Raw genomic sequence first — 26106 nt, forward strand, 5'->3', positions numbered from 1 at the left:
CGCAGCGGGGACACGTTCTTCTAGATGTGTGGGGTAGCTGGGGAGAAAACGTGATGCAACAGGGAGGCGGTTTGTCAGCTGCCCGCACCACGATAGGAAAAGGGGCTCGGCCTCCTCAGCCTTTCCGGGTAGGTCTGGGACTGCCTGTCATGTAGTTTGTACAACGGGACCGTCGGGGATGCTCAGCTGCAGGCGACGTCGCCGCTTGGCGCCGGAGCGAGTAACTGGGGGGGCAGCTGCAGCCGAGGGGTGGCAAGGGCTGCCCTCCTCCCCAGCAGGCAGGCGCGGAGAGCAGAACGTGCCGTCCCCTGAGCCCGGAGCAGTGGCTCCGTCTAGTACAGGGCTAGAGGGAAACGGAAACCGAAGGGGTTTTGAGTTTTTTACCAACTGTTCTTGTGTGTTGAGAGTCCAGGAAATGTCTTATGAATTTTGATTTACAGGCCTTATTTTTTTCAATATTTTTTTCCGCAGCAAATCCAAAGTTCTTGGATAATATTTTCTGACTATAAATGGTTGATCCAGAAGTGTTTCAGTGTTTCCACTAAATTTTTGAGAAATAGATATCTTGACGAAATTTCTAACATTTCAATTTCAGCTCTTTACTGAATGAAATAAAATATCAAGAATGGAGTAGTCTCAGTAGAATGAAAATTCTGAATTTGAATTTCTGAGGTCTTTTAAGGAGAAAGTCTTGTTGAGAAACTTATTCTGGGCTCTTATGACTGTCAAAATTAACCATCTTAATAAAATTAGAATATCATTCTAAATTCTCAATTCAAATTATTCTGTTTTTCTTTTCTTTTTTCTTTTTTTTTTTACTTTTTTCTAAGAAACAGGAATTCAAAGTTTTTACCACTTAGGGCTTTTATGTACACATTCCTTATGTTTGTTTTTGGTTCATTGACATGGTTGTTTAATTTTTAAATAATGATGATGTATGCCAAAAGATGGAATTGAAAAAAATTCAACATATTACTAAAGACTAGTTTTTATGTTTAGTTTTCTAGTATTTTCAGGTTCTGTTGGAATTTTTTTTTTTAAAAGAGCATATATTTGTATATATACCACACACAAAAATATGTATGCATGTATGTATATGCAAATATATATACACACACACACACGCCTTATACTAAAGCATTTTATTTTGATCTTCAATGCTGCAATCACTGAAGTCATCTTCTTAGCTGAGGATTTACCTCCAGCATTGAAAAATGTCACCTGTGTAAGTGGTGCTCACAGTAGCAACTACCCAAACCTGCGTGCTGAGGTTCTGATGGTATATCACGTGTTTCTGGTTAGTACAAGGAACTGAGCTGCTCCACAAATTCATCTAAAAATTGAGCATGTTCCTCCTTTGCATGCATACACACTCACATGCATGCGCCCTCACCAGTGCCGGTCTGCTGTCTGTGGCAGTGACAAGAGAACAATGCTTGCAGGAATGTCCTCTAAATATAGTTGTTCTTTATAATGAAGGCAGTTGTGAAAGAGAAGGCAAAGAACATTTGATGTCAGGAACTTTTATTGAGAATACTACTGAGGAACACAGTCTGCAAATTAAAAGGGGATTGCAGCAAACCCAACTGACTTCTCTGGCCCTCTCTTTCTTTCCTATTAAATAAAATAAGATTATAATTTAGGGCACAATTTTGGTTTTGTAAGTCTACAGGCTGACCAAAAGGCTGGTGTCATATTCTGGCAAATTATCATTGAGATATTCTTTGGATGGCATCATTGCTCACATGCTGTGAAAATGCAGCAGCAATGGAGCCGGCAAAGGGAGTTAAAAAAGCAGCACAAATGAAGGAGAAATGGGAGACTGAAAGTACCCACACTTGGCTAGTTCTAACTGCAGAGTAATAAGACCATTTAAGTTACAGGCACCTTTTTCTCCTGTTTTGAGAGTTTTTCTGTATGAACTAAAAAGAGTTAGGGATGGCCAATGGTCCATCCATATCTTCAGTGGAGACTTACACAACTGTTTTCACAGTGTTAGCACAGGCAGCGTTAGCTAAAGGAATGGAAGCGCTGTACAAAGCAATGTACGTTTTTGGAATATGAACTGTATTTGAAATGAAGAACTGAGCCATTGAGTCTCAAGCCATGCCTTTAAATAGACATTTTATTGTATTTTTCAGAGGTTTCAGACCTTTCTGTTAAATGTTTTTCTTAAAAGTTGTTCATGCTGATAGTGTCTCTCGTAAGTACATTTACACTACAATGATTTTCTAGTGCCAGTGATGAACCCATGAAAGACTGATTTTTTTTTTGCATTACCACAGCCCAAATTATTGTATATTGAATTCAGCAATGTAACAAGAATATAAACGGGTCTGGGAAATTTGAAAACATATATCTCTCAGTATTTTGACTGGCAAACAGCCTATTGTGACCAAGCAGCAGTCAGATATTTCAAAGGTTATTCAGAACTTGGTGAAACGATGTCCTTGGTTCCAGTTGTGTTTCCTTAAGTTTATTTTGTGCTGACAGCGTAGAGGTCTCCCAGCAGCATAGTCAGGTTTGAACTTTTCTGCCTCCAGGATGCAAACAAAATAATTTATTCTGCTTTTACCTTTTGGATTAGCAAAACATAATGCAGTCACCGAGGCAGAGGAGGTTGTGGAGAGCAGGGCAGGAAAACGGGAGGACTAGAAGTTATTTAGGGGGATTTGGGGAAGGGAGGAGAATAACTTCAGAGGACCCAATCTCAGCTGAACTTTGTCCTGGGATCAAGAGACTTTCCTTCCCCTGTGCAGGAATAATCCTTTCCCTTCTCACAGAAGCAGCTGCTCGTCATCCTGAGCCTCTTGGTGGCTGTTTAATGGTGGAGCATCAGGAGCTGAGACATAGGCGTGCAGGCGTGGGGACATTCAGATAGGCTGTAAGGGCCGTGTCAGAGACGTCTCAGTCTGACTCGAGGTTCATACATTTTAACAAGTGCTCACTCATACTGTCCTCTTTGACGATGATAAAATGTTCCTCCTCATCGCGCACATCTTGCAGGAAAGATGCTCTGTTTACAAACAAATGAGCTCCTTTCCGTCTCTTATTTCTCAGGTTTCTCTTGTTGGGCTGTGTATGAATAGTATTTTTGAGGTAGTCTTTGGTCTTACTGTTGAAAGTTATCCTATCAATTTTTGTTTGTTTGTTTGTTTGGAATACTGACTGGTTTTCTTCCAGATTGGCCCAGTTATGTGATATATTCCCTAGCTCCAGTTCAATGGAAATTTCTTTTCTGACATAAAACATGGAATATTTGTCACATTCAAAAAGTAATTGTTTAGCAAATAAATTAAACATGGTTTTAATTAAACAATTAAAACAAGGTGTCTTACCAAAGTACCATTGCTTATGATTCATATTGATGTAGCTGTGAAATGTTTTTTAATAGGTATAAGTATTACTTTACATAGGTAGTATGTAATTTTTTACATAAACACATTATGTAATATTTTACATATACTTATATTCTTTCCAAGATATACCTCACAATCTTTGATTTGTCTTGGAACAGACAAATCCAAAGTCTTGGAAGGTAGAGATGTGTTAGTATTCTGTATTTATAGACACAAGACTAATACAGAGAATGAGGGCAAGATTTCTTAAAGAAGAGTTTTGCCAAACTCCCACTGAAATGACTATAAGTTGCCTCAATCTGTGACATTTGATTCTAAGGGACTTGCTGTGATGGAGCAAAGATTTAAAGCCAGATTTCCCAAGTGCCATAGTCGTGTTACTGCCCTTACGTCTCTACTTATTTCAATGGAAGACTGCTATTCTCATTAATATATCTATCTGTATTACTATGAGTAAAATTGGGGTATTCTAACTGCAGCTGTAAGCACTGACTTGTAAACATTATGAGAATGGCAGCTTATTCATCATTTAAGTTGTAGTTCTCCTTTATGGACAGTAATGGATATGGACAATGATACTTTTAACGGATTGAAAGTCAGACAATGGCTTATTTATTATACAGTGCAGTAGCACAATGTGTACACATATGTGCATGAGGGAAACCATCTTTCTGTTGGATTAAAATAAGTCTTTATAATGTGTGGAAAAATAGTAATTATTCTGAAGGATGTAAAATTCCCTGCAAAGCGTATGTCTTTGCAATACTGATAAACATCTATTTCTATCTACTATTATATGTACAAGTCTGCACACTCTGTAATATTTTGTAGATTGTATTTATGTTCCTTTTAAGATTAAATAATATTAAATAAACCTTCGCAATAATGAACATGGATAAAATTACATGGTGAAAGGGAAGAGTGCAATGACTGCCTAGGCAGTCTGATGTGTAATGCACAGTAACCTTTGTGGTAATCATATTTTAAAAAAATGCATTAAATGGCCTTGATTTCTTTCTTTAATAATAAAAACAAAATTAAAAAAAAGCAGTGTGGTTTAATGCAGAGAGAGAGAATGCAAGCAGTTCTGGTGATAATAACACATCTTTGAGATCTGATGATTTTTTCTTCTCCCCAGGAGTCACAGCTGAAAGCTCTGAAGGAGACTGTACAGCTCTGCCTGTCTTCCGTTCTGCACAATCAGCCTCCCGCCAGGAATCTGATCCCTGCAAAACCAGCGGAGAAGCTGATGGCCCCCGTGACAAAGGGCTCAAAAGTTCCATTGCAAGTGACAAGCACTAAGGTATGGTTTCTCCCTTGCTGGTTTTTTTTTTTTTTTTTTTTTTTTTTTAATGTCCTTGAGATTTTGCCCTGTAAGAGCGTCCAACCGGAACTAAGGAGGATTTTAAATTCACCGAAACATTAGGATGAATTTCAAGGATAATTCTAAGCCTGTTTCTGATGTCGGTAAAGTTTTAAGAAGTTGGGAAACAGCTACTTTCCTTGCTGAGAAACAAAATTCTGCCTGTCACTTGGTAAATGAACCATGTCTGCATAGCATATCTACAAGGAGGATGGATTTGCATCTAAAGTAAGTGAGGATGCTAATTCATAGGATCATTTACCTACTGGGCACTGAAAATGTGCCTGTGGTAATTCAGTGTTAAATACTATGACAGTTTCTGCTTGCTGTTTTTTTGGTGAAAAATCCTCATAAAGAAACGTAAAACAGTCCAGGAGACCCAAAGAGAAGGAATCTCTTTTGATCTGATTTCCTTAGTCTGAGGAAGGGATCTGAATGAAATTGATTACAGGATATAGGAAATATTCCAATCGTGCAAGATCTTCAAGAAATTGGAAGGGCTGCTTGGGCAAAAGCCAGAAAGTTAGAACAGATGGGTCATTAGGGTTGGACTTTTGTACACTGGTTGACTTGTTCTGCTGCCCATTCTGGTCCTCAGGGATCTAATGCAGTTAGAAAGAGCCTTCAAAACAGCATCTTGCTCAAGGCATGCCAGGCTCTCTCTGATCCTATTTTTCAAGATACTGCAGGCAGGGCTTAGGACCAAGTCAGGGATCACGCATAGTTTTAGTTAATATATATATATATATATTTAAAAAAAAACAACAAAAAAAAACCCCCAACAAACCCACAGCTGTGGTCCAGCAGGTTTGGGAACTGGATTATGAACAAAGAACACCTGCCTTCCACTTCTCCCTCAGAGAGTTCTTTTGACTCCATGACTCACCTTTCCATCTCTAAAATGGACAATTATATGTTCAAGGTGTACTGAAATGCAGTATAATAATATATTTCTACATGTTTAAACTTTTAGAAATAATTTTTCATTTGGGGGCTTTTTTTCCCCTTTTTTTCTTTTTTATTAAAATCAGTTAATGCCAAAATAGCTTTTGCTTTGCTTGGGGCAAATTTAACCTTGCTCCTTGAACTGTCAAAATACAGATTTTTGGGAAAAGTCTCATTTACTTTTTTTAAGGAGGATGGTCACACCGATCTCCTTCAACTTATTAAGTCTCTGACTAAGATGTTAAAATGATACAAAGTGTGATGAAAAGTGCTTTGATGAAAAATGTTTGACATTAAAACATTTTAATACAGCCAAGAGTCATAGTGATTAACAACTATCCTGATAATTTCCAAATGCAGGATTGTGTTTTGCTCTTGAGTTTAACTGTATAGATCTAGAACAAACAAGTGACTGCAAATAAAAATGAAAGTTTTACGAAAGGATAACTGAAGGACAGATTAATGTGCCCCTTAAATTCCAACTAGCCTTAAAACACTTTCCTGAAATATAATTAGGAATTGCTTACTCATTGCTACTGGTAATCAATTTGTAGTTTTATATAGCAGCTATTGATATGCACCAAGGTTGAAACAAAAAAATTAGTGAATCTTTCTGTATGCAGTTAATATTGAAATGTAGTTTGAGTAAACAGAATATAATTATGGAAAGTGGAAATTCATAAGGAAACTGGATCTCACAGCACTAGTCTTGCAATAAGGATTGTAGGCTCCTTGATAACTATTATATAGCAAGAAGCTTTCCTTTCCAAAAATTATCACCTGCAGAAACAGAGCAGTGTATTATTTAATTAAATTGCATGGGGATATTACGTCAGCGCTCATTTAGATTAAGATCAGACACTCCACGTTCTGCGGGAGACTGGGCTCTTCCTCTAGGTCATACAGGCTCAGCTGCACCCTGGGATCTCAGTAGCACATTTTTCCTTATTAGTGCGGCCTGTAGAATTGTCTGTTCTGTTCTTATCATCCATCTTTTCAGACTGGAAATGTTCGTGGCTCTGTCATGAAAACATAGGAGTGCTCAAAGATCAGGTCTAACAAGCTGCTGTGCCTGTGGCTGGTGTGCGGTGTAGGGTCAAAGGCTCCGGAGCATTTGTGCTCTCCTTGCTTTTGCAGGTATTACCGTGGTGCAGCAAAGGGACCACAGAGTGTTTGAACACTGTGGTCTAAGAAACTAGAATTAGACTTTTGATGTTTTGACTGAAACACAAGATACTCTTCCTTCTTTTTCCATATTCATATAGATTTTGTGTTTAATATTCCCGTTTATAAAATCTGTGGCTATCTCCCTGCTACAGTCTTTTAAGAACCAGCAGTTAGTCTGCTGTATCCAAGTGCTTGGGTAAGTGATACTGCCTCTGTAATAGACACAGCTCACCTTCCTCTGCATTTGCCGTATGCCATGAAAATGTCTGAGAAAATAATCGTTTGCAGTCCTGCTCGTCCACACATTGACACCTCATTATTATAAATCTGGGCATTATCTGTGATTATAAAACAACTGAAATGTGCTACTGTGAAATAGGTTGTCAGGGAATCATAGTCATTCTAGAGTTATACCCTCTACATCTGACCTGTATTTTGGAAGACTCCTTTTTTTCTTCTTCTTCTTCTTCTTCTTTTTTTTTATAATGACATCTCTTCTTATGTATCTATTCCTTGGTTTGTCTTCCTCTTACAACCCAGCTAGCTGCAACTACAGATGTATAGTATGTGTTTTTCTTCTTGTTAGATTTGCATGAACGTTTTTACAAAGTAGGTTCTATTATTTTTTAGGTGTATAAATACGATCAACTAAATGTGTTTTCGTATGTAAAAATGGGAAGTTCTGATGAGCAATACTTAGGTACCTTGTCATGTCTGATAAGCAGCAGTTAAACCTTCAGGAAAGAAATGATGCTTTGCCTGATAGATATGTTTTGAAGTAAGATACTTATCCAGCCTAAAAATGCTTTCTAAAAATGTCAAACTAATTTTAAGGTTGTAATTAAAGGGTACATCTTACAGTGTATCTGTATCATCTGGAGAAAATCATCCCTGGGATTGGGATAGATTCCTGTTAAAAAGTGCAAATAAGTAGATCATAGATTTGTATTCGTATCTGGTAACCATAATATCTAAGGTTCTTTTAGCATCTCCCCTCATGGAGCTGGTTAGAGATGATACTGAAGACAAAAACATGGTGTAGAAAGGTTAATTAGGCAAGACAATTGCCAAATTTCTTGTGAAGGTTCATTTGAAAACCTAATTTGCTATTGATGTATTTTGGTGTTTCTGGAGACAGTGATTTAAAGAAACATAAATCAGAATAAAAAAAGCTGTTGATGTGGATAGCTCAGGGATTTGGAGTAGTGAGTAGTAACAGGAAATTTTTACATTTAGGCTGTAGAAAGTTTCCTTAAAGTGATCAAAAGCAGTTACAACCTGAGGTGTGTTTTGTGGCATGCATTAAATGAGTTAATAATTACATTTTACAAGAACGTAAACTATGTAATTTACTGCCTGAAATTGGCACTAGTATGTCAGACCAAACCCATTTTACTATGAGCATTCATCATAATCCTGATGTAAGTGGCAAAAGCATTTACCACTACAAATGGACTTCAGGCTCTGTGCTTATGAGCTCAGTGACACTAACACTGCAGAGGAAGGCAAGCGTAATCCAAAGGCTGGTCACTAATCCTCAACTGTGTGGTCTTTCACTTTCTAGATTGCTGGCAATTTTGTTAATATTATTTCTTTTGCACTGTAATACAGCAGCAGGTGACCATGCTGTATTCTGTCAGTGGCAGATCCTTCTAAAGCAGCATAGAGGTGGCAGATCTGGCTTCTGTAGCCCTTTCCTTTCTTCGTTCCCATTCCAGAGGGCAGGAAGAAAGAGAACAACAATGAGGAGGAGGAGGACTAAAACTCTGCTCTCCTACAGAATCTCCGGATGAGTTTATAAGGACCCAGAACTTCTCAGGCATTTAGGTACTTCAGGAATATTGCTAATGGTTGGGAACTGTAGCATTTACTAGGATACATGCAGAGGGATACGTAAGCCAGTGTGTGCTGTGAATCAGGTGCTGGAGCTGACTTCCTTTGAGGCGTTTCCTGCTCTAACTCTATCTCGACGTAACAAAAAAATCTGTGAAGTTATAGATCTCTTTCCAATTATATGGAATTATTATGTGGAATGTTTTCTGCCTTGATTTGTTTTAATGCGTCTTTCTTATAGAAGTTAATGCTAAGAATACAAATTTATAATGGTAGGTGTTATTCAAACATCTTTAACTGTGCAGTGCAAATATACCTGTGTCCCAAATGCAACAAAATGAGCTTCAGTAACACTCTAGAAAATTAATGGCAAACCGAATCCCAAGTCAAGCACAGGAAAAGTCTCTACACCCAGTAGCAAAGATGAGCATACAAATAAGGGGGAATACTGTGACATGGATACCAGAATAATAGTGACTAGTTCGCTCTGCAGTGGTTTTTCCAGATGCAAAAACATTGTTGCACATGTTCCCGAAAGGAATTCTTTAATTATAAATGCCCAGTGGCTTTTGTGCATTTGGTGAACTGCATTATTTATCTTGGAAATACCCAAGAATTCCAGATCGTTAAGAAGAAAGTAACAACCTCTCCCCTATTGTAGATAGCTTGGAAGAAGGACTACCTAGGAACACCAAGGCAGTGTCCTAGTCTCAATGTAGGAACGACAGGCTGGATAAGGATGAGAACTATCCTTGATAGTAATGTATAGTGCACACTGAAAGAGGAGCAAGTTTTGCAGGATTGCATGCATTTTTAAAAGCTTTAAAGATTTCTCAAGAAAATACACAAATAAAAATTTGCTTTAATGGTCTTCTAGAAGAGTTAGCTTTTCTGGTATCAACAGCAGCAGGGAGCTCTTGTTTCTGCCTCAAACATTGTGAATATTGTGGATTCCAGCATACACTGATGAGTGTAAAAATCCAGAAAAGATAAAGTACTGTGGGCCATGCTCCCTTGATCTGGAAAATAAGTATTCTATCAATTCCCCTGTCAGAATGAGGTAGGGGAACTTTATAGACATATTAGCCTAAAAGAGTGTTCTTGAAGGGGCAGGAGGGATGAGAGCTTTTGAGAGTGTCGTTTTCCGCACTCGCACTTTCCTGTTTGTCAGAAATGGACTAGACTTTGCAAAGCATTTTGGAACGGCCATATAGAAACTCAAGAGCCTGAATTTTCTGTGTTGGCACTTCTATGTATTTAGGTTGACTTTAAGCTGACAGTCACTCTAAGTGCATAGGTACTGAGCATCTGTCAACTACAGATGCTGAGCAACGCTGCTGAAAAAATTAGAAGACTGTGGCCTCAAGCGTCTTAAGTTCCTCACTAGTTCTATCAGGATTTTTGATTTTTTAAAAAACTTATTTATACAGGATCTTTGATTTATCTAGGCTCAGGACATCACCCATTTCATCTGAAAAAGTAGTTGCAAAATTAGAAATGATAAATATGAATATTTTATATAAAATAATGCAATAGTTAATTTTGTGCTATATATTATTTATGTAATATTTTGTATTATGTTATTGATAATGCTGTCAGTCTAATACAATGATATAATTGATTAGAAATGAAAAATAATTTATGTATAATTATATGTATATATTTCTTCAAAATATACATACACCTTTTGAAGGAATGAAGGAATGTTTGGCATGCATAGGTTAGACCAAATCCATGTTTAGGAAGACTGAGCAGAGAATATATTTAAATTGTGTTTTGAAATTATTTTTTCAGGTCCTAGAAAACTAACATAATAGTTTCAGATTCATGAAAAACTAATCAGCCAAATGTAGCAATATATCTCATCTCTCTCCTTTTATATGTCAGGAAAGAAATCAAAATCAGAACAAATTATTTAAAGAAATAATTTACATCTTCTATAATTAGAGCTATTGCTGATCATATCATTTACCATAATATTCCAGTATAAATGAAGGTTCTGACCCTTGGAACAAAACAGTCATAAATTCTTCACTCAAGAACCTATGAAACAACACAAATGTAATTATGGACTTATTTTCGTCCTTATAAGAAGGACTGAGACTCTGAAGGCTTTTCTAACATGTCCAATTATTTTTACTCAAGGTGACCTCTGTTGTTACAACACACAGAATACATAATTCAGAAGTTATTTCTCTCCAGGCAGTAAATTTCAAACTGATATTATGGCATTATGTCAGGAATCTTTCTTGTAATAACCCTACTGCAGAAAACAAAAACTTCTTTTGAAACAGAAAAGGTACTAGGCTGAATTAAAAAGATGCTTATGAAATGAATTGGATACCTGAAAGGCATAATACATAGAAGTTTTTTGGTAACATCATCTGTGTTTTGTGGACATGTTGTATGCCAGACAGCACCAATGCTAGGTAATCCAAAATGTCTGTGACTGTTCTTTTCCAATTTTCCAGCGATTTTGCTAAATCATTCCCCGTAGCCATCTGATATTTCAGACGGTGAGGGAGGAGGCAGGTTCTAGTAGTCAGGTTTTTTCCCCTTTCTCCCTGCTGGTTTTATTCTGTTCTGGGTTGCTAAATACTCATCATCTTTTCTCCTAACTTACCACTTTTCAGCATTATTCTCTCACTCTGCCTAGCTGCATATTCTCTTTTGAATCTGCTATTCCTTCCTTAAACCCAAGAATAGTAAACCCCACTATACTATTTCTCTTCCTGTGTTATTAGCATTTTGGAAAACATTGGGCCCAGTGTTGCCTCAGAGAGGCAACTTTGTCAAAGGGCCTGTTTCATAAAGGGCATAAAATGTAAGAGACGTGAAGCAAGGAACGGTGGGTTTAAAACACAAAATGAGGCCTGTTTTCTTTGCTGTGGTGCTAAATGAAAATTCTCTGTAACTGTGAAAAAAATCCACGGAGCAAAGCTGTTCTTTCATGTAATTAAACTCCAGGATCATACAGATATCGCATGGAGTGTGTTCAGATTTCATTGGAAGTTGCTCACAGTTGAGGCAAAAAATTTAGTGTGCAACCTCACAACTTTATCAGAGAAAACAGGTTGAAACTAAGGTCACAAATATCATATGTGTGGTCAGCTATTAGGAAGCAGTCAAGGGCAGTGCCTCGAATTGTGCTCTATTAAAATGGTATCAAAGCCTGGGGAAGTCTGCCTCTGGGGTACCGCCGTGCTTCTCTGCTTCTGCTTCCTCAAACTTTGCTTCTGCCAGAGTTAATGAGATATCACCGACACCTGCAGCTTCAGTGACCTGCAGTTCATTGCTTTCGGCACTGGGATTGGGAAACTGTAATTAGAAAAAGAAAAAGGCAATTACTAAATGCAGAGTCAGCCACATTTTGTAATATGTGATAATGACATACAATCATATAACCCTTTCCTAACACAAAAACATGATGAGAATAAAATAGCATTGAAAAATGGCACCAGGCATTGTTTTACAAATTAATTTCAAAGCGAGTAAAGAATATGTGTGTCCTTCTAAGGTACTTGCCATGAAAACCTCAGGTACTAACAGTATCTGTAAAGTTAATGTAGTAAGAAATTTGTTTTTGAAAAGAAAAAAAGTGTAATTTAATCGCAGCAGCATGACTAGCATGACCTATTTCTTCATGAAAGTCTCTCCTCTTCTGCTTTCTATACCTCACTGTAGGTTTACAGATTTTATTCTCATTATGATCAACTAGATGCTGGTCATAGTCTTCTATTATTTTTCCTTTAATGATGATTCATAACAGAATGACAACTCCTCCTTGTATCTCTTGCTTCATTTTCTGAATTTGCTTCAGTATGGGTATGTTTATGCTGTTTCCTCAGAAAGCTTCTGCACAACTAGTCCTTTTTCTTGAGTAACTAATTTTTAACAAACTTTTATTACGCGCTGGAAAATGTTTAACACCAGAGATATTAAATTGAAAGGTGAAGCTGTTTCATTTTATTGCTCACTTTAAAGAAGTCTTCATTACTTGATAGTAAATTAGCCTTAGAGGTTTTTTTGAACTGAGTACAGTCAAGGGAAATGGGAAAAAAGGCACCTGATATCTCTTATTTAGCCCATATCGCAAGCCGTTATCATTCTCATTCAATCTGTAGTGGCATGATCTTTGTAATTGCCATCATTTTGTAGATTACCTGTTTGACCTCACTGTTCTTTGTCACAGCGCAAATAGCTGAGCCGGTCCAGGTCCATCGTAACTTACACTGAGTAAAACTACTGTCTAAGTTGGAATGCCTGGTATTACCCCAGGGTTCCCACGACTCTAAAATTAGCAATGGGCTAACGGGGTGAGGAAGTAACTGGTAAGCACTTATTACCACTCTTTCTGGCTGATCTGCCTTTGTATGAAGAACTCACTCTGAAGAATATCCTCTTTTTAATTAATATCTTATTGCATGTTTCTGTAAAGTCCTGCACAATCTAGTACATAATCTGTCATAAAGATACTGTGGGTTACTGTTTGATAATGGTGGAAAAGTGATTTGACCAGAATAAATTTACATTTCTTAAGATGTGTTAAATAACTTCAAAATAGATCGTTAGGTATAGCTAATGGACGCGCTAATGGGCCCCTAGCAGAGATGGTTTATATCCATCCATCCTCTCAAATTCTGCTGGAGTCTGAAAGCAGGTCCCAGCATTAGAGTAGCTTAGGCTTTGCTGTTTTGGACAAGTTTTCTTTCCTCTGTGAAAAGGGAGGAAGAGAAGGATATCTCCTTACTTATATTTCAGATGTTATTATTTTAGCGGTGTCTTCCCCTTTCCCCCGCTCATACCTCATATCAAGTAATGGTCTTTTTCAACAATTTTTCTTTCCTGGTGGTAGCTGAGATGACTGGGGAAATGCACAGTATTTCTCATTTTTGTTGCGTTTAGCAGAAAAACGATAACACATAGTTTTATCTCACAACTTTCCTAACTGACGTCTTCGTTACATGATCTATAAAAAATGCATATGTAGGATGCCTGGCCATTGTAATGCTTCATTTTTTTTGACGAGAGCAATGGAAAAGAAAGTTAATTTATATGCCTGTGCAGTTGCACGTTAGTGAACATATTTTAAGATTTGTTAGTATTAATGTTTTTTTTCAAACAATATGTTATGTGTAAAAGAAGATATAAAATGTACAGAGGAGGTAATTAATCATTTTAAGTGGCTTACCAGCTTGAAGGTAATTGTGAGAGTACTTCTAGAAGAATTTTGCTACTCAAGGATGCCTTAATGGTTTATATGATAATTATTAATGTCCTTACCCTACTTACAATATGTATTATTAATCCACTGTTACAAAGTTTCACATGGCATATTTGTATGGAGCCAACTGGGAAACATTAGAAATACAGTTAAGTTTTAAAGTTTTTAGCTTTGAGCAAAGAGTGATTTGAAAAATATAAAGAAATATCGTTGACTGACCCTTAAGAACAAAGCACTATGACCATTAAAAAAAAAATAAGTAGCACTGAATTTTATATTGCAATGATTCATCAAGCATAAGAAAAGCAGAATGTACCAAACACAAGGCATTCAATTTCAATTTAGTTTTGACCAACTGAAGAAATCACCTCCTGGCCTAACACTGAAGTCCTGTCATATTTCCCAGAGTTATGAAACTGTCTCTCATTTTACATTTATTGTTTTACAAATCTAAAATGTTATTTATATTATTTTCAGTGGGAAGGTAACACAGTCTGAGCGAATGTCCTCTCATATATTGGAAAAGAGGACATTCAATTAAAACAAAAAAATCTTAGTATCAAGCCACAATCTGTTCAAATATTAAAAAGTTAAATGGATGGTGCTCAAACTGAATAGCTGAAGTAAAGTTGATGACAAATGGAGTTGGAAAATAAATGCATGTTTAATATTTTCTATTATTATTTTGAGATAGTTTGTGCATTATTTATGGAATCATATTGTCTAATATCTTTAAAATATAATAGTCCTGGTCTCTGATGTAACTGTAATCATGATGGCAAATGTATTGGCAGGAGCTTCTTTATGAGAAGGGCTTAAAAACCAAGAGAGCTGGGAGCTAGCAGAGTATATGAAATTTAGAAAAGGCTACTCTACCAGGATTCTTGCCTTTTTTCCATCAGTAAGAAAGCCTTTTCTAAGGCATGATCAGGGAGAAACTTAAGGTCTCAAAAGGAAAAGAATTTCTCTTAGTGACCTCATCATTTCTGAAACTTGGCTTATGCTTCAGAAGGTTTCCAATTTCACTGAAACTGTCTTCCTCGGGTCTGTAATTCTTCTGGGGCTTGGACCTCTTTGGCCTTATCTTCCTACAAATACAAATGCTCTTCTCTGTGACTGTAGCTTCTGTAGCTGCTTATGTGCTTCTGGGAAGGCTATAATTGCCTATAAAGCGTGCTCTGACACTGTATTATTTCTGCCCTGAAATGTAAGAAACGTTATACAACGTTTGTTGTCCCACAGCTAATGTCTTTTTCCTGTGCAATGGCTGTGGAAAACAAAGATAAGGTGTTTATTCAATTGTTTCAGTTTCTTAGGTATTATTAAGTCAAAAAAAAAAAAAAAAAAAAAAAAAAAAGCAAAGTATCTTAAAGCTATGTGAAAGAAAGTTTTAATGGCTTTCTCCTTTACAATGAAGGATAGATTATTTCTAAACTTCAGGCACCACAGAAAAGCAAAAGAAACATAAAGGCAGTCAGGGCAGTTTTAGCAGATGGGCTGAGTGAGCCTAAACCAAGTCTTCACTTCCCTGCTGCCATCCTTCCTCAGAAACAGCAAGCAGAAAATATTTTGCAAGGCAGCAAGCCTTTCCTGTCCACTCCAACGCAGGTCTGCCCATCTTGTTGGCCTGTTGCTGTCAGGTCTGGGCAGACAAGCTTCAGACTTGCAGACTTCTGAGTGTGAAGTCAACATATTTGCTTTGCTGGTGTGGGGGGTAACTACCTCGAATAGCTTTTGGAGGTATTTTCTGAAGGCAGAACAAAGAAAAATACTTTCTGTAGGAGATAATTTATGTATGTGTGTATCGACTAACTACATTAATTAGATCGATCTGTTGTTTTGAGGCAAGATTGACTGGAAATAGAGACTGGGGCCATCATTTAAGTGAAGTAATGAGTACTTAGCAGACAGTGTCAGGTGGTGAATGGTGCCTGCAAGTGTAAGAACAAGACTGAAATGATGACTTTTCTCAGGACTGGTTTGTAATTGTAAGAGACAACTGAACTAGATTTCTTTCATCTAGTAAAACAAATTGAACTAAGAATTGCTTAAGACTGGTCAAAATGTTAGAAAGAAAGGGAATCACATTAAAATCAACACTTTCTTTGAAAAATAATTTTATAAAATTATCTTTCACATGATGTATGGCAGCAGTTAAAGTCATATTGTCAATAGCAGGAGTCTGGTAAGGGTACCGTAAGGATACAGAAAGGAGAATGAAGATTTTTGATGACAACTGCAGCAATACTATTAAAGGTCGAGATTTTTTCAAACCAGTGAAAACCAAAATGCAGGGTACTGCTTGAGCAAGATGACAGAAACTTCAGAAATCTGAAAGTATATTATTTTAACACCAAATTCAAAATAGTTGTCAAAACTAAACATGCAAGGAGAGGAGTCATACATCTATGTATATTTATTTGTATCTTGAATATCCACCCATCTCCCTAGCTCTACTTGAACTTTGCGTACTACAGAACAGAATATTTAGGTATTGCAGACATAAGTGCTCACGGGTAACTAGGCCACTTGAAAGCTAGGCTTCGCCTATCTACCACCAGGCTCTAATACCGTATTGGAGTAATTGACTGACATCAGTGAAATTTGGTAGTTTACACTTTGAATTTTTCATATGGCGATAAATTTTAAGGACAGAAAAAACCTTGGGGATGGATAGTCTCACCTAGCATAATATTGGCCCTCTGATTTTTTCCATAAATAATATGATGTCTAGCTTGAGAATTTTATTCCACTAGTATTCCAGCTCCATAAAAACTCTTTAAATTAATGCTTTTGTCCATGCCCTCAGCAGCAGAAATTCAGCAAAAATGTAGGTGTTATATACACCTAATTCAGACTCTCTCCAATCTTTCAATGTTGTGATGTGGGGATATTTCTTAAGGGAGGGTTCTGCCTGTCCATACGTGGACATTCATCGAAAGAAAAGACAAGGCAACTTTCCCTCTCCTTCTGCAGTCTGTAGTTCAGCTAGGCAGAACTATAGCCACTGCTTGTTCTCCTATTACCCTTGAGTGCATTTTGATTTTTCAGGTATTATATGGAAGAGCTGAATAGGCAAAATCTAGACCAGGATAGTAAATTTCGTTAGACGATAATTTAGCATCTGGCATGCTGTATCGTAGTTCCTGAGTACGCCTAGAAGCAGTCAACTACTTTGAACAAAATGCCTCCTGAGGATCTAGGACTTTGCTGTCCAGCCCATTATTATTTATTATTTAAATTGAACTAATGTGAATTAAGCTCTTTCCAAATACATGGAAAGATACATTTTGTACTTCTAAAAGCCTGCAGCAAAACGTCCTTGGCTGTGAAGCCATTTTATCACAACTGACACCAGTGCAGCCCTGAAAATTTATGTACTGGCACGCAATCCAGGCAACAGCCCAAAATGGTGACGAGAAAGGGCACAGATAAGCACATGGCCTACAACTAGGAAGTTAGTAGGGGAAAATGTGGATGCATTTAAGGAAATTATGTGGAAACAAATTCATACGTTAGTAAGAAGTATGTCAAACAGCCGTCTCTTTTCTTTGTAATCCTATGTCTGCTCTCTGTTATGAAGATAGCCCTTTATTTTTTATCAAGATATGTCACTGTCCTGGTTTTAGATTGATTTTAGACTACCTTTTATTATTCTAAATGATTTGCAATAGGAATCATCAGGCCTAGGACCAGGAATTATAGAAAATTCTGTGTTTATGTAAAAACAAATATACATCTCAGTTATTTATAAGCTGTCAGAAAACACATTCAGCCTCCCAAACTGACATGATGTGAGTTAAATATAATGGCATTCTTCATAACTGAATTAAAGTAGAACACTACCAGTGCTGCTGGTTTGTGTTTAGGCGTTGTACTGACCTCACCGTGGGCAAGGACAGGTTGGCGGTATTCCTATTCCTAGCAGGAATGCAATTTCTATGGTTTTAGTTACCTTCAAACACTGAGTAGAAGGAGACTTGAAAGATGCAGTTCTGGGTACACTGACATAACTGTAGAGTGTTAACAGGGGCGTTACAATTTTTATTTTTCTCTCTTTAAGTTTATGTCATAGCTACAGTAACAAACAATAAGCCTGGCTGTCTTTGATTTAGCTGTCCTGCGTACCCAGAGCACTCTAGGTTCAGCCAATAGCAGATGGAGAAGGCAGCGGAAACAGCTGGAGAAGCGAGGGGAGCCAGCAGTGTCGTTTTAAGGCCGGCTCCGTGCAGCCACGGCGACATGCAGCTCGGCCTGTGCGGGTCTCCTGGGGCCGTAGGCGGCTTCTGCAGCCTTTGCTACAACGCAGGCACTGCTGTGATCATAGTGTTGACGTACCATTTATTTTCCTTTGAACTGTGTAGCTCCTCTTTCTTTTTCCTACTGTATTCAGGAGCCTTAGTCACAAGCTGGTGTGCTCAGACTTTTATTTATTTATTTATTAAAGGAATATTTCAGAGTTTCTCCAGTAGCTGGTTGCTTGTTTGCAAAAATTCTGAACAAGAATGTAGATAAATTTTTGTGATATCAGCAGACCTGTGAGGGGCGAGTGGCCTCATTTTCCAGGAACAGATGATCAGCTGTGCTTGTAAGAACAAATAACAACTCTCAGACGATAAAGGGATGAATTCCTTCTAGAAAGGAAAGCTTTCTTTAACTTTAATTAAAAAAGGGCAGTAAAAAACTCAATAAGCTTCTAAAATGGATATCCTACAATAGAAGCACATATGTATCAAGTAGACCCAGGAGTCGCACTGCAAACAGTAACAGTATACCATCTTGTTCCTCTGTTTACTCTGCTATATTTGCCACTTCCTTTTTTAATTTTTTTCCTGATATTGCCAATGTTGCTGCTGCTGCTTCTGCTTTCTTTAAAGAAATCAAATCAAAATATATCCGCAAAGTGTATCCACAAGCTCTACAAACACCCCCTACACATAATTTCTCTAAAAACTCTGTGGAGTACTTAAAGGATTTTTGCTAAAACCTCTGTGTCCTTTACTCTGCTCTACTCTGAGGTTGCTTGAAGTGCATGAGGTATGGGCTCATTTAATTATTTGAACTTTCTGTTTATCATCTCTCATGTATTGTAGCTCCTGAAATGAATTCCAGGAGGATTTACCATAGCTTCCCCCCCCCCCCCCAAAAAAAAAAAACACACACACATTTATCGTTGTTGTTAAAACATAAGTATTTCTTTCTGGTTTAATCTTGAAAATATATACACATAATTTCCACTTCAGTTACTTTTTAAAAATACTTCTGCTATTTATAAATGAAATATCAACCACGAGGTTAAATTGAAGCTATTCTGGTTTTGAACAGGTTGCTTGTTCTCTACTTCTGTATTGCAAGGTCATCATCTTGGTCCAAAGTAAAGATTTGCGACTCATTGAGTTTCTTGGATCTATCACATCAAGTACACTTAGAATGAAAACATCAATGTTTGTACATATATCTATATAGAGATAGTTTTATTACTCTGTGTGTTTACTTATAGTGATTACTGTATTATTTTCTCCTTTCTGACAAATCATGCCTTTCGATAACCTTTGAAAGTTAAGAATCTATTCTCCCCTGCTTATATAGTAAAGAACATCAGTGATCCAGACACATAATGAAACAAATCTATCCTATTGTCATAAACAAACCTGTCAAAAGTATATAACAAAGGTTGCTGGTCTAAGCTTATGTGGGAGAAAAGGTGAATAAGAGGAAAATTTATTGGGTCAGTATTACTAATTCTCATGTTGTGAAACAGTTTCAGTGTCTGAATGGTAGAGATGCCAACTCTCTGCGTCAGAACTCCATTAGCTGCTCATTGAATCCAATACAAAAGAGCAACAAAATATATGTGCAGATAAGACTGTGATTGTTCAAACAGGAAATTGTTCAGATTTATTAAGTAAGCTGAAGAAAAGCTATATTGATATTTAGCCAAAGATGCCTGGTTGCAACGAATCAGTGATAAACCAAACATACAGATTATATTTCATGTGTCTCATACCTAAATCCAAAACTTACTGTAATCTTGGTTTACTGTGAAAAGCCTGAGCCAGATCACAGATGGATGCGTGTTTCAGGAAAAAAAAAAAAAAAAAAAAAAAAAGGAAAAAAAGCATACGAAGAATTGTGAAGTGAAATAATTTTGATAACTTAACACTCCCAGTACGTTAAAATTGAATGAAAGAGGAAAACCTCATAGTCTTCAAGTTCAATGGTGCCTTTGAATTCAGATGGCCAAGAATAGTGCAGAATTCATAGTGGAGCTAATATGAAAACTTTGAACTATTTGTGAACTATTTTGCATATGATACCACCAGGACGTGGGTGTGGAATACCTCCTCAGTTAAGAAACATGAATAGGCCACGAAGTAAATGCTTCGGCACTGTAAGGCAGCACAGCTTACCAAGCTGACAACTTGGTCTAAATTATTACTGGTCCGGAGTGGGTATACGGCTTGTAGAGAGAAAAGAGCTGTTCTGTCATTTTAATTTTTTCTTGTATGTTGTGTGTCCTTGCTTCTGCCATTTAGTGCTTCTAAGGGAGGGTCAATAACCAATTGCAACCCCCCCCCCCCTTTACTTATAGGGTAGGAAAATGAAAATGAAGGGTAGCTCTTTCTTTTGTTTAGCAATTTTGTTCCGTCAAAGCTGTATTCATGGGGAAATGGTGAAGATGATGCTTAGAACAACTTACGTGTGTTTCAGGTACCTTCCCAATGCTGTTTCTTTAACCAGTGCCCTCCGCCCTTCGCACCCAGGGCATGTGGCACCAGTGTACACAGGTCTGGAAACCCCTTGGATTAAACCTAGTTTCACGCTACAAGACTTTGGGTTGCTCCATATCCATATTAATCTACAAATGCTCACCTTAAAAGGTGTAGCTAAAATCCACCATAGGCTCTTGCATCCTAGCCTTAAATTTCCATTCTAGCCAAACTGAATCCTAGCCTTAAAAACAACCAACCAACTAACAAATAACATTTTACAGAAACACAGCCCAAATTCTCAGCTGATTTACGTCAATATTACGCTGATTTGTATGAACATTCCTCTGTCAAAGTGGCTGGTTATTTCTGAATTAATAGCAATGATCCAGGGCAGAAAATTTCGTGCTTCTTCCAGCTCTCAAATAGTTGTCTGAGAAATAGTGAAAAAACTTTAAAGTTTCTGACACTGTTTAGCTAAAGATGTGAGTACCAAAGAAGTTACTCTTGACTTGTCTGTATCTAAAAGGATTTTTATAGCTGCTCTTGTTTTGCCTTTGCAAGTTTGAAAGGAGATATATAATATCTTTAATAGCAACCTACACTTATCGTTGTTTGCAGAGTTAAGTCGATTGTTTTCAGTTGTTTATTTAAGTTACTGTACTACTGAGGAAAATATGAGAAAGGCTTACATAGTAATACAATGATTATAAAATACCTTACAAATTAATTATTTACATGTTGGCATCATCTGCCATTTAGAAAATTACAGATGTACGTGGACTAGAGCCTAAGCTCAGTTGTGGAAACGTTAACCTGAAAAGAGCTGAGAGCCTCCCTTTCAATTTCCACCTGTGAAGCTAAAATTGTGATTGGGACCATTGTGAAGCTTAGCATGGCCGTAGTTCCAAATTGTTAGACATTGGAAAAAAATATGTGCTTTGGTGGGTCCCTCATTTGTCTTCCTTCATGTTTCTGCCAGGATGCGACAGTGCAGTGGCCTAGATAATTTCAAAGGCACAAAGGAAAGTTTCATGTCCAACTCCCAGTGCAAATCAAATGGGAGAAAAATATTGTTTCTTGTGAAAGTGAAAATGCAACATCTCAAATATGTGATTTAAAGATTAGACTAGCCTCAATAGAGTTGCATAAAATGTCTCAATATGAATTTAGCACTAAAAATAGCAGGAGCATATCTTTATTTGAACTACAGTAAAAAAACAAAGTTACTGACTTGCATAAAAATTCTGCTTAAAAGGCAGTAAGGTGATCGCATAAGTACCAAAAGCAATTGAACTTAGTCTGGGTGACCCTTCATCTCAATCAATGCCATTGTGCCTAGATATTTACAGTGTATACAGTGTGTTATATCACACAAGCTGATCCGAGATCTCCAGGCAAACAAGTCTAAATCACTATTAGGAAGACATTTGAAAATTCAGCTTATCTCTAGATTTGTCATTTATACATTAAAATGTATACATTATTTATTAAAGAAGGCTTTTTTCAAAGTGCACCTTAATAGATCACTGGGGGCTCAAGAGAAATTTGGGATACTGATGTGGCGTAGGTGTCCCAGCGCACTATACAGGTGGAAGTCTGGGGCTGCTCTGCTGTGCGGCATAGCGCTGTGCAGCCAGGGCTCTGCAGTTGCCTATTTTTAGGTCTGTTTACTTTTTAAAATAACACATTTCCAAAGCTCTGATATTTCTATGCAGAATGTAAGATATACAGTTGACTTGCCATCCTGATTTATGTATCCTCCCTTCTTTGTGTTTTAGATTTTCGTCAAGTCTCAGTAAGTATAAACTGTATGCACTTACTGCACAGATTTGGGGACTAAAAGAACACTTGCATTCATTTGGAGATGGAATTCTTTCTCTGTTCTACCCCAATATTCTTAATTTTGATTGAGTGTTATTCACTCATAGTCCGTGTGTGGAGTAAGCCATGCAAGGTGTAGCGTGGCCAGCTACATAAAGCAAAGTTCTCTTCCTAGTATTTCCACTGATGAAGTGATCCTCTGGTTTGCTGTGCTGTGCATCAGTTTTCCCATCTATAAAATAAAAATAGTGGCATTGACTAATGAAAAGCACTGTAGGAGAGCTGTTTTTAGCATGCTGATTGGCATCAGGACTACACGCGGACCTTTTCACTCTTTCAAACAGGTAACAATTTTCGATGGGATGAGCAAGAATTAAAAACAGGGGGACAAGATGGAGACAACCTTGTGTGGGTACTTCTATCTGCTGCTGTTAGTTTCCATGTCATGAAGACATATTATCAAAATATAATGTATCTGCTTCTTCTCACTTACCATTTGTTTCTAACGCTGGTTTCATTTTTTGTATTATGGTGGTTACCTTTTCTTTTCCTCATATGTATCCTTTAATAATGTTTTTTTTTAATGAGCAGGACTATCTGCTGACGAATTTTCAGCTTCTCCAAGGCTCTGTTTTACACTGGTCGGTCAGCCAGTGCTCTGTATCTCTCTTTCTCTCCCCCCCGCTTCTCTCTCCTCCTCTCCATATAAGTTGTCTGAAGCTGTCCCTGGTGATGGTGTTACTATATCGCGGTCTCAAGTCACGTTCTCGGCATGATTGTCTTGAAGGTGCACTGGGACAAACTGTTTTAAAATCTGTTATTTATACTTAGAAAGATCTCCTGGAAATGAAGCCTGTGTAATATGTTGCTAGACAGTCACAGAAGACCCTGAAAGTCATGCTGCAGTTTACCCTTTCTTTCTTGGAATTCAAAGAAGATACCTAAAAACAAAATTTGAAGGACATTTTTGTTTGATGATGCAAGGCAGCAAAGCATGGTAGACCTAATCGTGCCTTTTACAAAATTATTAGAAAACACTGAGCTACAGTGCTTTAGATCAGGCCTGTAGCATGAGATCCCATTTCTCAGAACTGAACCTCTGAATAATTATAGGCTATGAAAAGCAGATACAGCTTTCAAGACGTATGATTATATACTCATTTCTCAAGTTGCCCCTTACAGATCAAGTTTTATCTTCATAGAATTCTTTTGCTTGACTTAAACTTTTACTTGGTCGCTTCTCTATAATTGAAATGCAATTGATTAATGATACAGATGTCAGAAGTCTAATAGTAAATTCCTAAACAGTACAATAAATCAACAAAGTCCTGACATGCTGTATGATAAATCCAGCAATTTTTATAGGAAAACTATGTAGCACTTTCAGATAATAAATGTAATTTTTTTCTTGGCCACCTTAGAGATTATTCTACTTTTCCTTTTAACTAGGTAATATTGTTTTGGGTGTAGTGGGTGCACTGATGTGCATTGGAAGCAGTTTAGCAATGATATTTAAATAGTTCAACAGCATATAAACAGCTGTCTGATATAAGTAAAGGTTTTAGGATCCATTCTTCCTGCGAGACTTATGCAAAGGCTGCCTGCAGACTTCAGTGGTGCACTATAGGATGAATTATAAAAACGTTTGCAGTGTAACTTTGCAGCAACCCAGTGACCTAACTGTAGTGCTGTGAAACCTGCACTCAGGTTCTGATATTCTGTAACACTGCACAAGCATTTTCCTTAAAATTCATGATAGAACAGAAAACTAATCCAAGGGAAATCTCAGCCTAGAAAGGTCGTAGCAAAAGTTTGTGCTGGGGGATTAAAAAAAAAAAAAAAAAAAAAAAAAAGGTTGCTGCAAGGTGCTGACTGGCCCCGCTCAGCTCAGCTTCTGCTGAGATAGCTGCAGTGGTGCCTAGGAGTTCGCGGGACCAAGCCCCAAACGTGGCATCAACAGCTTTCCCATGGCAGTCGGCTCTCCTCCAAATATGCAATGTGTATGATGCTTCGCTACATCGCTAAAGCTGGGCGAGCCTTCAGAAAATATTTGTATAGTTAGCCCGGTTGACTTCAAAGAATCCAAATTGTGTAGTAATAAAACATTTCTCTCTCCTATAAAAGTCAGGATTAACAAAAGCCAGGCCTACAAATGGAGTAGAACAGATCTAATGGGACATGTTACATCTTCTAACTGGATTATATGAAGCATAATTTAGTATTTGTTCTTTCAGGCACAGACTTTAATTTATTCATTTACACTCATGAAATAGGAGACGCGTTTTTCAAAAAGTATTTTTCTCCTCATTGCATATCAGTCAAATTATGAAAATGAGACAAAAACTCTAGGCAGCTGTGGGAACACCTACCCGGTTACAGACAAAATCCCAAGAGACAATCGGGCAAAGCAATTATTTTACCATTTCCACTGGCACCTCGTACAGAATGCAGTGTCACTTGCTGTGGATGCTAACGAAGAAGCCTTCTGTTGCTTTTCACTGATAAGAAGTGCATTCTTATAGGTTCATTTTATAGATTCTTACATATACATGAGTTTTAGCCTCGTATTTATAATAGCGTAATTTATTGAAGATTGCTGCATGAATAACAGGTTTGGGTATTTTGAAGCAAAGGGAAAACTGGATACCTGTTTTGGTTTGGCAGACTGAGGAAGAACTCCTCTAAATTCACTTTGCAGTTATGTCCTCTACTGAAATAGAGCAGAGAAACAATAGGCTAACTTACCACAGATAATAAATGAGAAATTATGTAGACTCTTCATGCTCAATGTTGCATTTTTCATTGAATTAGCATAAAATTACTGGGCACAGGTGTTTTTGTAATTGGGACTCATTTGGAAAATTTACAGTGTTCAGTGACCCTCAAAGTTGAATAGCTGGTTTTTGTGGTGTTATTGTGATACAGTGCCATTTCAAATAATGTCAGAATACCATCTGTCCTCAAATTTCAAATAGTTTTTCTTACATTTCCTTGTGTATTTAGCTGCAATTCTCAGTTCTGTTAGCTTCAGAAAACTTCAAATGTCTTTTTTATTAGCAGTCTTTCTTGTGACTGCACAAATTGTCAACCACCAAAAGTCTATGGCAGTAGAAGAATTGTCTTGTACACAGAATGTGCCTGAATATCTTCCATAATTAAATATTGATAAATTTCAGACTAATACAGGTTTGTTCTCTTATCACCAGAATCAAGCTACACTTTAAATGAAATTATTCTTTTTCTTTTGGCTTTAATTCATAGGCACACCGAAAAAAAGTACAAGTAAAGAAAAATCTGGCAGCCAAAATGAACTTACAGAGCAAGTTTAGCTGCTTAGAATGTACCCCAGTTGGAGTTTTGCTGAGTTATTCTTAGGTCTTTTATAATACTAATGGAGTGATTAAAGATTTCACTTTTCCTGACAGTAAGAGCCTTAAAAAAAGCCACTGCATGATTAGTTCTAGACTTCATGCTGTTCTTTACCTAGTTGGGATTCTCACTATTTATGTGAAGGAGAAGTAAAATCAATCTAAGTCAGGATAAGCTGTTAGGACCAGCAATTTTTTGGGTGCAGCTGGTATGTGGAGGTATTCAGAGCTTTGGAGACAGTAGCAGGTATAAACTGTGACCCACCATTTTTTTTTTCAATGTTAAAATACCTGTAGTATTTTATCTACCTTT

The 26106-nt window shown here is 37.3% G+C and overlaps 1 protein-coding gene across 3 annotated transcripts in view; it reads left to right on the forward strand.

Moving 5' to 3' along the window:
• Positions 1–26106, forward strand: part of LUZP2 (leucine zipper protein 2) — a 208027-nt gene that overhangs the window by 161796 nt on the left and 20125 nt on the right. For all 3 annotated transcript variants that reach the window (XM_064512863.1, XM_064512864.1, XM_026121726.2), the window contains one exon: positions 4498–4662. In XM_064512863.1, the coding sequence (XP_064368933.1) occupies positions 4498–4662 (165 nt within the window). The remainder of the gene's footprint in view (positions 1–4497; positions 4663–26106) is intronic.

The sequence above is a fragment of the Dromaius novaehollandiae genome, chromosome 5 (genome assembly GCF_036370855.1).
Source record: "Dromaius novaehollandiae isolate bDroNov1 chromosome 5, bDroNov1.hap1, whole genome shotgun sequence".
Classification (NCBI taxonomy): domain Eukaryota; kingdom Metazoa; phylum Chordata; class Aves; order Casuariiformes; family Dromaiidae; genus Dromaius; species Dromaius novaehollandiae.